This window comes from Mus musculus, chromosome 12, assembly GCF_000001635.26.
Source record: "Mus musculus strain C57BL/6J chromosome 12, GRCm38.p6 C57BL/6J".
NCBI lineage: Eukaryota > Metazoa > Chordata > Mammalia > Rodentia > Muridae > Mus > Mus musculus.
This window is the reverse complement of record NC_000078.6, coordinates 116,853,493-116,869,218: the sequence shown is the minus strand read 5'-3', so window position 1 is coordinate 116,869,218 and position 15,726 is coordinate 116,853,493. Positions and strand designations below refer to the sequence as shown.

Here is a 15,726-nt window from a genome sequence, read left to right as displayed (position 1 = left end):
TCTTCCTAAAATATTAGAAGGCTATCTAAATGAAATTGCCAAATAATAGGGGAGTCAGAGTGCCAACTAGCCATCTCTTGTTAACAAATAAAGCTTCTCACTGGAGTTGGATTACATCTCATTGAATTGTTGGGGAAAAGGAACTCATAGGACTCCCCCAACAACCCAGACGGTTGCCAAGACTATAGATTGTTCTCAATAAATTAACAAGGCATCATTAACACCTCCACGATTCATGGAAAACAGAGAAGTCAAGCTTTTGCCTACAGACAGCCTTTACCCCTGTGTTCTAATATCTTTAGTACAGAAAGCTACTCGGCATGCTACCAAAAACTAAACATAAACACCAAGGCAGACACAAACCCTTTGTTCTACCATGCTGCCCTGTCTGCAAGTGGTGTGCAGTGGTGCCACAAAACTTACGGGAGTAACCAACCAATATCTGATTTGACTCAAGGCCCACTCTACAAAATGGAACCCATACCCCATACCTGACACTGCTTTGATGATCAATAGCCGGAGACTAGATAACTGAAGGACCAAGGTTAAAATCAAATTCTACTGTTCTAAAAAAGCCAAAACAAACAAACAGAAAGAGTAACAAAAATAACTCCTAACGACATTCTCATAGATCAGTACCATGTTCAGCCATCATCAGAGAAGCTTCCTTTGCAGCAGATGGGAAGACATACAGACACCTACAGCCAGACATTATACAGAGAGCGAGAGGCCTTGGAACACTCAGCCCTAAATCTCTCCCCTCAAAGCTCAAGAAATCCAAGGGAAGAAAGGGCAGCTCATGGGGTCAGAGAATATGGCATCTATTTTGGAGGTACGTGAAAAAACAGGGGGTTGACCATGTAGTTTGAGGGAAGATGAATTCCACAGTTCTTGTTAGAGGTTCTGCAATCACTCACATAGGTAAATACATGTGCTCTTCCTCAGAGGTGCCATATTCCCAGAGAGCAGAGAAACAGCAGCTAGACTAGTTATCCACTCAGAGTCAGAGAGGAACAAGGCTGGGGTGGGCAGACGTGCCATGGCTCTCCGCTCATGTAACAACACTGCTTTTGTGTCCAGACTCCTCTCCTGCCTGTTGATGGGAGTTAGACATAAGCAGTGCCGTGGAAATGTGCACTCAAGGACACTTGACTGAGAAGGACCAGCATCATCACTGATGATCTCATAGGACAGCCTCACTTCAGAACTGCAACTGTCAGTGGGGTGCATGGGGATCTTGCAAGCTGGGGGTGGTTACCTAAGCACACACACCACCAAACTCGTTCCTATGCACAGTTCTGTCCATGCATCTCATTATATGCAGATTCTGCCTCAACTCTAACAGAATAACAGATTCTAAGTCTGGTGGAGGCCAACTTCTCAAGTATAAGGGAACCCTAGATTTCTTTCTGTAAGAGTTCAGTTTTGGCATCTCTATCTCAAGGCTTAGATATGACAGCTCAGCTCTGTGTCTCCACCTTCCTGAGGCAACCTGACAGTGCCACCAGTCATAGAGGTCACCTAGGTCTACATTGGGTCTCACACCAATCCTTAACTTATTGAAGTAGAAGCATCTGATTCTTACCAGTAAGGTACGTAGGCTTTTTGCATTTTCCAGACTTTTCTCCTTTGAGCTAGAGTTACACATTTCAAGTGTACTGCTCATCTCCTCCTCCCATCAACAGGCAGGAGTGGACTCTGGGCACAAAAGCAGTATAGTTACACGTGGGCAAGCCTGTCACACTAAACACACAGCACACAGAAACCTTCACACCTACTCCATACTCCCAATGCAGAACAATGTGTACTGTGCCCAGAACCAGAGGGGACTGTAAGACCACTCCACAGATCCTCAGATAAACTGGACTGAGCCCAGCCTATTCTACAGCCCTCTGAGCTCTTGAGGACTCAGATGCTGGATTTGCATGTGCATCACGATGTCATGTCTGGTTACTACGAGTCTTACAGCTGCGAGGACAGAAGATGGTGCTCTGGGTCATTCAGACCCCTGGTGTTACAAAGATTGGTATTTTAGAGCCCTTGAAGTGAATTTAAGTTACAAGACAATTCCCAGTTGTCCTTGCCCTTGTTGACATTCCTCCCTCAGTGAGTTCTCATTGCACTTCTGGTCGCACTGCTATGGAGCCTCTTCTGAACTCTCCAAGCTACTCTAAAAGGGAAGCCTATGGGAACAGTCATGAGTGAGAAGATGCCTTTGTGGCTGAACATCTCGCTCCAAGGGTGAAAAACAAACAAACAACAAACAAACAAAAGATGCATGACGTTTTACAGAGCGTTTCTCTCTCACTTCCTTCAGTAGTGGTCACAAGGCCAAACTCATCATGGTGTGTGTGCGTGCACACACACACATACACACACACACACACACACACCACTTCACCATGAGCAGGAAAGTATCACAGTGTGGCTCAAGTCCTTGGCAATACTGTGCTCCATTCATATGGGCCTTGGGGACAAGGAGAGCATCCAGCTCCGGAAACTAGCATGCCAACCAGAGAGACTGCAGGTAGTCAAGGGGGAAAGGGTCAGAGAGAGAAATTTAACAAAGATGAAGCTCACCATACAAAAGCTAACCCTAACCCTGCTTGATCTGTAGGCACAGAGCTACCAGAATCCACAAGCACTAAGGCTATGGAGAGCCACTTACCACTTTTTTGGGGTCAAATAATTCCAGGTCTATATAAGATCCCCTTCTTTCCTTCTAGAGCAGGGACTATGACTTTGGGTCACAAGCATGAATGAAGTTCCTGGAAATCACAACGCCATTCCTGCGGCATTATGCCCCTTAGGGCTGTGGAGCTGGATCATCAAGAGGAAGAACTGACTAGAAAGGAGGATGAATGCCATGTCCCAAAAGTGACTTCACACAGCTGAGAGAGATGGAACTCTGGCATAGGTTTGATAGTCCCACATGAGGGATAGTCTGAGTCTTGTCCCAGAATTCAGGGAGTTTTTATCTCACTGTCACTATTCATTTATTGAACAACAAAAGCCAATAAGGTATATAATGTCATCTGGTGAAGTCATATCTTAAGGCCTTGGCACATCACAAACACTGTCTCAGTAATGGGCTAATGATATGGATTGCGAATGCCCCTCAGTGCAAACCTTGACCAAGTAACATGGAAAAACAGTCGAGAGCCCTTAGATGCTCAGCCATGTAGGCCAGCTACAACCTCTCAATATGCCCATTACCCAGATTAATATTGTACTTTGGCACTTGAAGAGATTGTTCAATGGTAAAATACTTGATACTTTTGCAGATAATCCTAGTTCAGTTCTCAGTACCCATACTGTGGTTCACATACATAGCAGCTCTAGTACTATGGGATATAACACCCTTTTCTGGCCTCCACATGGTTCACATACATAAATTCAGGCAAGACAATCATACATATAAAATAAAATAAAACCTAATTAAAAAAAGATTATGATTTTTAATACAATATTTTTGTCAAAGTATAAGTGTGTATATAAAAATAAAATGTGAAATTTGGCCATTAAAGGCAGGCCCCAAGTTCCACTCAACCTTCCATCCACTCAAGTATCCATTCATTCATCCATCCATCCATCCATCCATACATCCATCCATCCATCCATACATACACACACACACACACACACACTCCACCCATCCTTGCAATCTCTATACATCCATCTATCATTAATCTCCACCTACCTACCATCCAATAAACCCAACTAGGTATCCATCTATCTCCATGTATGCATCCATTCTCTGAAGTACTGGGATCACAGGACTGCACCACCACATCTGGCTCACAATATCCTAATCGTTGGCCAGGCATATAAATTAAGTTTGCTAATTGTGATGGTTTGTATATGCTCAGTCCAGGAAGTGGCACTATTAGGAGGTGTGGCCCTGTTGGAGTAGGTGTGACCTTGTTGTAGTGTTGTGTCACTGGGGTGTGGACTTTAAGACCCTCATCCTAGCTGCCTGGAAGCCAGTCTTCTGCTAGCTGAATTCAGATGAATATGTAGAACTCTCATCTCCTCCTGCACCATGCCTGCCTAGATGCTGCCATGCTTTTCCCTTGATGATAATGGACTGAACCTCTGAACCTGTAAGCCAGCCCCAATTAAATGTCCTTTAACAGTCCTTATAACAGTTTAAATTGTCCTTATAACAGTTGCCATGTCATGGTGCCTCTTGACAGCAGTAAAACCCTAACTAAGACACTGACAATATATGCTAAGTCTTTCTAGGTTCAAAACATTTTGGGGTGTGTATAGATATGTGTATGAATGTGCAAGCATGTGTCATAGATGTGTGGTATGCATTCATTTATATATGTATATATGTGTGTTATATGTATATGGTACATATGGATGTTTGTGGTGTGTATGTGTGTCTATGAACAATATTATAGCCGTCCATAAAATTATGCCCTTAATTTTCAATCTTTTCTTCAGAGGCTGAAGCAAGAGGTTCTGGCATTATAGTTCAGTTGGACTATACAGCAAGTTCATGTTTCAAAACAAAACAAAGGAAACAAGCCCCATGAGATGACCAAGTGACATTTTCCACCACTATTTTTTTCCCCATAAAACAGACAGGTATTCAGGATGACTGTCACCCAACCTGTCACACATTTCAGTGTTCATGCAGCAACTTTCTCTCTGGAATTTCAACTAAATAGCCTCCAAACTTTTGCAAAATAATCTATTTGTAAACGACTGCGTGTATTTCACCCTGCAAGCTGACAAGTTGACATAAACAGAAAACCATCTTTCCAAACTTACTATAAATCTTTAAAATATTCAAAGCCTAAAACCCTTCATTTTTGAAATTATTTTTAGAAGTCTGTTACATATTTTTATTATCAAACAAATTAATTTACTGATTTTTTAAAAGATAAAATCCAAATTATACCTTATCAGAGGTTGGAGCTCGCTGTTTTAACTTTGGAGTCTAAGTTATAAAAGAGAAAGTATAAATTGGATACTTAATAAAAATTAATAAAATGTATAAATGATAGAGGATAAAAAGTAATTAAAACAATTTCTGGATGTATGTTAAACCTCATTATATGCACATGGAGTACAATTGGAATGTGTCGTTGGAATATAGTGTAAAGATGAGCACAGTAACTAAATCAAGAGGCTATGTGTTTGGAAGATACTACCCTCTGCAGGCATGGATACCAAAAGAGGGCCATATATGTGAGTGAGACTCCACACATGCTCTGAGAATGAATTTCCCCATGTGTGCATATAGTGAATTATAGCTTATGAGCACTTGAGGGATACTGTGGAAAGTTCTAGGTTGCTTTCTAGCAAAAGAGGGAGTCAGTAACATAAAACGGAAGCCATCTCCACATAACTGCTATGAAGTATGCACTAGGCATCTTCTGTCTACACTATCACAAAGGCATCATTGTCAACCTCTTAAAGGGTTGTACTGAAAAAATGCTTATCTAAAAGCCCAGCTGCCCTGCTGGAAGATGGAGTACAGCTCAGCACAGTCAAATGCCATCAAAGTAGATCTGCTTCTGTTCTGTCCATTGAACTCCACATCGCCGAGCTCTGGCTAGCTCATAATGACATTTTAAGTAGCTTTCAATGCTTTGTGTGAGCTCTAGCAGGGCAATTACATGAAATGTCAGAACATCAAATATGTAGGCCTGGAATAGGAGATCACCTCACAATGACTCTGCATGCACAGCTGTGCAGGCCTGACCCACTAAAATTATATGTCTTTGCAGGGTGGCTCAAACAAGCCGTTACATGCTTTAGTGAGTGAGTGATAGCATGCAGAGGGTTCACTGCAGACCTGCTTCAGTGAGCAAGATGTGAGATACACATAATAGCATTTGCTCTGTAGTAAACAGTAATATACAGGAAGGATGTTTTAGTCACATCCACACTTATCTTGCTTCTTAAGTGACCCCCATTCCACCTTTGCTATTCCTAACTTCAGCATCCTCCACATCTTCATCATCATTCCTTACTGTCACCATCACCGGCATCCTGTCACCACCTTCACCATCACCACTACCACCTTTACCATCCTCATGACCAACGTCCTTACAATCTTCATCATCACCATGACCACCATCACCCTTTAATATCCTACCATTGTCACCCTCTTCACTATCACATCACACCGCCTTAATTATTGTTTCATTATCACCATCGACATCTCTATAATGATCCCCATAATTGCCACCACCATCATCATCACTACCACCACCACTACTGTCATCATCAGGTCTAAAACCTTCATCATCCTGAAGAACTGACCATGCCTCTTGTGTGAAAGACACATCGTCCATTTGATTGCTGAACTCCATTTAAATGTTGCTTATTTTCAAAAGATTCAGGAAAAAAAGTTATTATTTTATTCTCTCTTCACCTGGGTTTCTACATCAGTACATTGTCTGAATCCACCGAAAACAATCCAACAATGGTACAATGTGCTGTCTACAGTTTGAGGGGTGTATTACAGTTAAGTGTCATTCATTTCTCAGCGGTAAGTATATGAGAAGTGCCCCAGATGCATGCTGGGACAGACACCCATTGTTTTTAGGGTGTGTTTCATAAGACTCTCCATTCAAGCAGTCTATCTTCTCATTTCTTGTGGTTATGGGAGAAGGAAGGAGAAAGTATTACATATGTGGCCTTGGTAAGGATGAGAAAGTAGAAGCCAAACAGCTCTGTGTGAGTGCATGCCTGTGTGCATGTGTAGAGACTAGAGGGGACTTGCTCTGTCACTTTCTGTTTTGTTGTCTTAAGACAGTTTCTCACTAAACCCGGAGTTAGGTCACTTGGCTCCAGTCATTCTCCTGTCTGCTCCTACAGTGCGGGTTTACAGGAACATCCTGGCCATTCCCAGGTTTTCAGTGGATGCTGGCATCTGACTTCAGGTCCTCATGCTTGTGCAGTAAGAACTCTTACACAATAAGCCATCTGGCTAGCCCTTCAGCTTAAAACAAAGTAAAACAGCAACAACAACAAAACAATGGATACAGAACTTTATGCCACTTAAGTTTTTGTCCAGGGACTGGGGAGAGCTAGTCCAAGTGAAAGTGTAAAAAGACAAGTCATGTGGGCCACTACTACCTAGTGGCAAAACTCAGCGAAGAGCCCCGGAAGTCCTGTGAAGTGTGGGGACCTCCCACATCTCCTGGGGGAAGTAGGATAACTCTCGTGTATCTGTTATGCAAATGTGTACATTTGTTATGTTTGCAGTGGGTTAGGCACACAACCAACAGTCTTTTACCAAGGCCCATTCCTGGCATTACAGGTTTCACTTGATGGTGTAGGGTGTCTAGCTGGGACATTGTCGGTCCTGTTGTACAGTAACTGCATATTCACATATAAAAAGGTTTCAAAACTGTGATTTAATGGCCAAAGTCCAGGAGCTGTTAACCAGAGCAGAAAACTGAATAGCGTTTAGTTGATATTTAGGCAGCTGGTTCTTGGTGAATCCAACTTTCCCTGAAGTGATCCAGGTGTTTGCTCCGGGACCATTAACCTCTGAGGTATTTTTTTCTCTCTCCTGGAAATTGAAGTTGATGACAACACAGCTTTTGAGGGCTGAGTGAGCAATGCTTGGGATAATTTGCAGATGTGTCCACTCATTTATTCACCCAGCGAGCAATGCAACTGTCCAAGCTAGTCTCAGGACACAACAGGAGAGCATGGTGTCCTGCCTTCTCTGAGCCCATGGGCCACAATGGGGGTTGGGGACACTCACTACAAATCCACCTGAATAATGTAAGGAGCTGATTGGGTTGAGTGCTTTTTCTAGAATGGGCTCAGAAAACAAAGGGATTGAGGATCTTTCCAGTTCATGAGTTGTATATTAATGATAAAGCCAGAGCCCGCCACAAGGGAAGGTGTTCCACTCCACCAGCAAACTTAAAAGAGACAAGGGTCGGGCAGTGGGCAGCACCCAGAAGCACAGAGCACCTCCACAAATCCCTAAGGTCTAACAAGAACGGTCATATGCCAGGCACAGAGCAGAAATAGTTAAACACCACTGGGATACAATTAACAAAAATGTATAATATGATAAACTCCTTCAGAAAACTGACCTGGATGGTGAGAAAAACTACTGCAGACAAGAATGAGGAAAAGCCTAGATATTTCCAGAAGCCCAAGGCCTACATAGGCTCTGTTGTGAGAGCCATTATGCAGTTGGGAAAGGTGAGCCCTGAAAAGACACTCTGTGGCCCTGTCACTATGAACACTCATGTGCAATGATGCCACTGTGGTTGGGACTATACATTGGTCCTTATCTCTCTCCACCATATTGGAGCATGGGCAGGTACAATAACAGTGACTGAGTTCAGTTCAAAATCATGCGGGAAGGGTGGGGGTGCAGAAGCATGGGGACCCAGGCCATGTGCTGAAGCTGCTGTGACATGCACAGGGTTCCCCACCCAGTACGGTTTTGGTGGTGGTGGTGGTGGTGGTGGTGGTGGTGGTGTGTGTGTGTTTAGCATTTTATGTGGTGCTTTTAAAAGCATGCAGTGAGGTTAAGAAGACCATTCTTACAGCAGTTTGGGAAAGTAGACTGCACACTGGGCAAGCAGCAGGACCACAGGACCATGGAGATTGTAGGCGGGGCACTCTATCCACAAGCATCCCATTTTCCAGTTAGATTTTCATCCACTGGTAGAAAAATGGTATCTCCCTCTTCTCCTCTCTAATCACTGTGGCAGAGTCCAGCAATAAATGGGATTTTTACTTTTTAGGTTGTGGGAGATGGAAAAAGAAATAGAGTAAGGGGAGTCAGAGAGAAGAGGAAGACCATAGAGGAGAAACAGCGGGGGACACAGAAAAGGCATGGGCATCTCCCCTTAGCGGACTTACTGAGGTAATGGGCAAGGACCAAGTTTATCATCTATATGCAAAGACAGGAGGCTGTGCAGACAAGTGAGGCCAGTTAAGAGAGTCCAGGAGCTGGGGAGGTGCAGAAGACAGTATGGTCAAGATAAGGGGTCCCTCAAAGTGCCGGTGCTTTAAAATCACCAGCACAGGCACGACACTGTAAGGGAAGACCAGCTGTTGGCTACATACAGTCCTCTTAGCAAACACAGAGTGTGTATGCAGTATCGCTAGTGGGCATACTGCCTGGTTCATGCATGCTGTCCCTCAATCAGCAACGAGAAGGAAATATTCTTAATGGCCTTGTGGTAACTGCATTCCTGAAAATGTTAACAACATTCTAATAGGCAATAGAAACGTGCAAATGAGGCTGCCTGTCTGGAAAGCAGCGGCGAGAACCAGGACTGTTGATGAAAAGTGAGCTTTGCTCACAGCTGACAAGCACTGCCATAGCGGCCCTCAGCTGACTCCTCAGGGTGCTGTCTGCTTAGCTGTAGGATCCACATGTCTCTATTGGTAGAGGCACAGCATAATATGTCTGCTTTGAGATAGTCTTCCAGAATGGTTATTAGAAAGCAAGAGGACTAGAACATTCTATAAGTGATAAAGGAGAAGGATCCAGCAAGCACCCAAGCTGCCATCCCTCTACAGTTGGCCCCCACTGCACTATAGACAGGCACACAGGTTCACCACTCTTCCCATAAAACTGAAAACCACAGCACTGATAAGGGCCACATTGAGGTCTACACTATACACCACTGCACTGTGGGTGGTGCTAACTGTAGACTGGACATCTCTGAGGATTAACTACTTAACCATATCTGGAGGTTAGCCATAAATTTGGCCTCCTAGAATGGCATGGCATGGAACACCTGACAGCATTCCTAGTCTGTGCTGGAAAACACAGGACAGATGACACAGTCCAAGGTTCAGTCTTAAAAGGTAAGAGCTAAGCCAGTCATCTATACCCAGAGTACTTGCCTCTTCCCCAGCTATTGAGGGTATCCCCATGGCAGGATTCCTCTCTGCAATGGGGAACTCTGAACTCACATAAGATCAGTTTGTCACACTGTGTCTACAACAGGCATGTGATGGAAATACCCTCCAAGAAGAAATCATCAATATGATGAGAGTGGGCCACCAAAATACTCACCATCATCCATACTCGGGGAGTCTTTGGCGTCTCCAGGAGGTGGAGGCCATCTCTGAGACAAAGCAGTTGCTGAGAATGGCCTTGGTGCTCTCGCGGAACCATGTACAAGGTACCGTGGCTCTGGGTCATTTTCTCCAGGAAGCCTCTGAGCAGTGTAGGCGCCCAGTGCTGCAATCAGCTTCTGTTTGTCTATGTCACCGTCTACCTTGGGGCTGAGCTCATCTGGCTGGAGCCGGCTAAAGGGCCGCAGAAGGTTATCAGGATACTTGGCCCGGGTTGCAGGAGGATAGGTCAGTGCTGATGTGTGGGCCACGTAGGTCAGGATGTTCTCAGGGGAAGAGTCTTCACCCTAGAGGGAAAGAAGAGATGAAGTAAGGTCTTCACCATCAACCACCCATGCTCAAGAGGCCTGGGCTCCATCCGAGTGGCCCAGTGGCAGAAAGCTTCTCTGATGTATGAGCCTTGTTGAATGGCCAAGCTCCACACTTCTTAATTACCATGACAATGGTTTTTATGTAGCACTTTCTAGAGATGCAGCAGGCCATGAAATCATACAATCCTGTGGTTTTTAGTGGGCTCACAGATGTGCAAACATCACCACTAAGTAATCTCGTAACATCCCCTCATCAGAACATTGTTCAGGTTCCCATTCTTCTCTCATCACCCCCAGGCAACCAGTTTTACTTTATGCACCTGAGAGTGTGTTCCTCTGCAGACATTTCTGTAAATGGAACCTCATAGCATGTAGCCATTTGAATCTGGCCTACTCCATGGCGTGTGCCAAGGTCCCCCTTCCTGTTTTAGGCTGAGTGAGTCTCCTCCATGTATTGTTACCACATTCTGCTTATTCATAGATCACATGGTGGACATCTAGTCTTCCACTTTGTGCTACTTTGAATAATGCTATTAAATAACTGTATACTGCCAAGTCTGGAAGATGGACAAATGTTGGTGCATATAAGCCTAAGAGATGAATTCACAGGGTCATAGTATCATTATATTTAACACTGTGCAAAAGGTGCCAGCTTCTTTTGAGGCTCTATCAAACAAAGAATTGGGTTTGGAGTCTCTTCAACACTGTCATTTTATTATCCCTATAGTTACTTATACCAGCCATGCTTGTGGCTGGGAAGTACCATATCATCGTGTTTTGTGGTTGTTTTGTTTTGATTGCATCCCTCTGGTGGCTATTGATGTTGAGAAATCTTATGTGCACAGTGGCCATGTGTACATCTTTTCTGGAGAAATTTCAGAATCAGCTGCTTGTGCCAGTGTTCTCTGTGACTCGAGAGCATAGCTTTCTTGTAAACACAACTCCCCTTTAATAGAGATTCCAAGTGCCTTGTCTGGAGCCACTTCTTTCCCCAGATCTGACTATTCACTGAAGTGAGTCTAAATCCTACTATTTATGCACTGATGTCCTATACTGCAATGTTGCTGGAGCACATTATTACATACTGCACTGTTATTTACTAGTTTGTTCTCCACTTGACATGGCCCCTCGAATCCAGGAGAACATGTCTTCTCTATGCTTTCTGTAGCTAGAACAATGAAGGTCCATTACCTGAGCATGGTATGAAATGAAATGTTAGGCATCTCATGATTCTACTCTGACAAATGACCTCACCAACATTCCACAGACATACACAGTACATTCCAGTTTCGAGATCATCAAAACAAGGAAGGTTGTTCTGGAAGCCTACTGAGAGCTACCTTGATGGTAGGGAAGGTCCAATGGTCCCACCCCCACACATATTTTCAAACTGCATTCATTGGTATCTTTTGCCTTTATGCTTGGAGCACATGATCTATCTAAGTAAAAGGGAACAGCTCTGGATGAGGTTTGCAGCCATAAATGTCATTAATGTAAGTAGCTTAGACTCTTGCATGTGGTAATGTCCAATCAGGAGTGAATGAGAGCAGGAGAGTGAGGAGGGACAGACAGAGGCAGAGGCAGAGACAGAGACAGAGAAAATTATTGCTGGGTGTATACAGATCTACATGTGCATATGGAGACCAGAAGGTAGCATTATGTGCCTTCTATTATTCTCTGGTTTGGTATTTTGAGACAAAATTCTCACTGAACATGGACCTCATTAATTTGGCAAGGCTAGCTGGCCTGAAATCCTCAAGGGTGCTCCTGTCTCTTCCTGCTCTTCTTTGGAATGTGTCATCATGCCTGGATTTTACAGGAGTGCTGGGCACCTGAATTCAGGTCCTGATGCTCAGGCTTAAGGTTAGGGGCGAGTTTTCCTACAGCAAGCTGAAAGCTGGGAAATGTTTGACATGGGTGAAACATGTTCCTGTGAAGGAATTTGAACAGATCACTGCACCTTTTGGAAGTTACTTCTTCTGATGAAGGAGTTTCAACATTACCTCTTCGATTCTTTTTCTGCCGTTGTTATTGTTTCAAAAATGACATAACTCTATCATCTCAATGGTTTAGTTTTTGTGCAAGTCAAGCTGCAATCAGTTGTTCTTTTAGAAAATAATAAGTCAGAAGAGGAGGGGCTTGCGAGCAAGAATACTGTCAAGAGAGCAGCCCTCCAGCCATACCCCACAAGTCAGGTGAAGGAGTCAGCTGCAGGCTCTGCTGCTCCTCTCCAGGAGACTGTCTGCACACCGGGTCAGGTCACTACACCAGAGGCTGGGCCCTCATCCGAATGCTCATTAATGTGCCTGCAGCATCCTTTCCTCTCTCTGATGCAGCCTGACGGCTCTACTCAGAGGATCTCTAATTAGCGCCTCACATTGGACAGCTCCAGGGAGAGACACCAGGCTTCGTCCAACATCTGTGCAGCAGGCTGGGACGGACAATCTGCTTTCAGTGTATACACTCTGACTCAAATTAAGGGGAAGAGGAGGAAAGAGCATTCCAACATACAGCACAAATCAGAAACCCTGGGGAAAAAAATTGCAGAAAATGTTGGTTCCCAGTATCCCACTCCCTCATCCCACGTAATGGCTTTGACTCTCTGTTGCCCTCAAAGGAGGCAACTACAACCCTAAAGGCAGGTGACAATACCAGAAGGGGACTTGTTCTTTGGTGACTCAAAGGAGGGGGTCTATTCTAGACCCACCCTGACACATGCTCCAGAATAACTGAGCATTAATCATATGTAACTGGACAGGCATGGCAGACATCCCTTGGCCACTGCTTCCACCATTGCTTTAATCACTGAGCCTCTGACAGTCAGACACTCAAGCAGGTTGTGGAGGAGAGCTCCAGCTGTTCTCTTCCTTCCATCTTCTCTTTCACTCAGAGTTTAAAATTACAGACGTTTCCACAGTCTCTTCTACCTTCAAGAAGTTTTGAATCTCAACCTATCAATAGCAAGATGTTCCCAGGAGTAATATTGGGTAATCTGGAAAAAACCTAAAGATTAACAACCTAGAATCAAGAAGACGCTCTAGTCCGTTTCCAAATCAAGGTGGGCACTTGTGGCGTGAGAAGTTTCCAATCCTATGGAGGGCCCAGTTAGAGTGCTGGGTGAGGACCACCGGGAGGTATAACGTAACTGAGACTATTCCCAGAATTCTCTGAGATTTAGCAGGAGAGACTTTCTTCTAGGCACACACCTTACTCAACCATCACTGTGTGGGAAAGGGCAGAGCCACTCGCCACAGTGAGAAATTAACAGGAAAGACAGCACACCAGCAACTGCTGACATGGCTCTGTGCACTACACAGCTCTGAACCTCCCATCTGATTTCTTGAGCTGTACTATTACAACCTGGAAAACCAGAAAATAAAAGATCCCCCTTTTTTTTGAAAGTGGATTTAAAGATTAGGAATACGAATGGCAGATGTGCCTAGATTAACAGAGGACTCTGAGGAAGAATGTGGTGATGCCACTGTCCAGCCATGCTGTCAGCATCAGCATCCTCACCAGCATCAGCATCCTCACCACCAGCAGCATCCTCACCAGAAGCAGCATCCTCACCAGCATCAACATCCTCACCAGCATCAGCATCCTCACCACCACCAGCATCCTCACCAGAAGCAGCAGCACCCCAGAACCATCTACAGCATCCTACCTGTGAGCATTACCCCATATAGCATCAGCATCGTCAACAGCAGAAGCATCCCTACTATCAGCAGCATCCTCACCACCAGCATTGCTCTTGCCACTTTGTGCTGACCTTCTGGTGACCTTCTAGTGAAAAGAATAACTCTAACATGGCCCTATCTTCAAACAGCTTGAAGGTCAACTGACAAGCTAGGCCAGAGAAACCGATGGCAAATTAATACCACACTACACAGAGGTTCAGAAAAGAAATATTCTTCGGAATGGGGTGATTGCATTCAGTGTGGCTGGTCAGAGCTGAAGCCTGCCTCATTTGCCCACCTTCCCAGGTAGTTGAGACAGTAGCTCCCCTTGCTGTTAGCTTTTCAGGCTATAGTGTTAGAGGCAACATCAAGCCTCCTTATTAGACCAGTGTGCCTCTCTTAGAGACCATACCCAATCTCTGCTGGTATAACTATTGTTCAGACTGACAGGAAAGCCCAGAGGGCCTGGGAGTCCAACAGGACACTCTGTATAGACAGAAACTCATCGACACACTGGCCACTCAGCTCTTCAGATATTCTCTTAGCCAAGGATCCACAACAAACCAGGAAACTCAAATCAAGACCCTGTTGGCTACATAACACACATCTTTTCTGGTGTGCCCAAAGGCAGTTGTTGACAGTCCTGTTGATCAAGATGTAGCCTCTGGCCTGACATGACAGTGGGGGAGGGGTCATGTCCAAGGCTTCTTAATGAGATGGCCTCATAGCAAGACACACTGGATCTCTGGTTGCCAAGGGAATAAAGGGAGGCACCAGCCATTCAGCACTGATCACTGGTAGAAGGCCATTTAGCCATGGGAACCATGGAGAATGGTGTTTTTCTTTTTCTGTCTTTTTGTCAGTTTGTCACAGATCTCTGTCTGTCTGCCTACCTTTCTCGACTTGTCTGATCCATCCCTGTCCGTGTGTGTGTGTGTGTGTGTGTGTGTGTGTGTGTGTGTGTCTACTTCTCTCTGTGTGTCTCAATCTCTGTATCTTTGTGTATTTCTCTCTTCACCTTTGTGTTTGTATGTCGCTCTAGACCTATCTCTTTCCTCTCCCTGTCTCTCTATACTTGATTCATTCTCTCGCTGTCTCTCTGTCTCTCCGTCTCTCTGTCTGTCTCTGTCTCTCCCTCCCACTCTCTATTTCTTGATCTATGCCTCAACATCCAGTGGTGTCAATTTCCAGTAGAGCTCTGGCTTTGTGGCACCTACTGTGTGCAGCTCTTCCTGCCTTCATGAAGACACGGGGATACAGCACTGCTGCCTTCAGGAAATGGAAGAAGTCCCCTGAATGTTGTTGTACTCCATTGTGGAGATGATGGGATCCTACTAGGAGAAACCAGTGCTCAAAATGCTCACATTTCACAAACCTGTGAACATGTAGGGCCACAGGATGATAAACTGAGGGTCATGTAACCTCACAGGAAGTTAAGTGGGACTGTGTAGATGGATACTGACCTGGGCCTCTGCAGATGACTTAGTCTGTAGGTTCAGAAGCCTTCCAAAAGGAAAAAGATGCACAACACAGACGTGGCTACTTCTTGCATGCTACATGTGAGAATGCTTCACCCTGCTCCCTGTCATCCCATCCATTCTATGTCTAGCTCACACTTTGCCTTCTCCCCTTTGGAACCTGAAGCCTCC

The 15,726-nt window shown here is 44.7% G+C and overlaps 1 protein-coding gene across 2 annotated transcripts in view; it reads right to left on the bottom strand.

The window, feature by feature from the left end:
- Positions 1–15,726, bottom strand: part of Ptprn2 (protein tyrosine phosphatase, receptor type, N polypeptide 2) — a 792,473-nt gene that overhangs the window by 408,949 nt on the left and 367,798 nt on the right. For both annotated transcript variants that reach the window (XM_011244019.3, NM_011215.2), the window contains one exon: positions 10,028–10,376. In XM_011244019.3, coding sequence (XP_011242321.1) covers positions 10,028–10,376 — 349 coding nt within the window. The remainder of the gene's footprint in view (positions 1–10,027; positions 10,377–15,726) is intronic.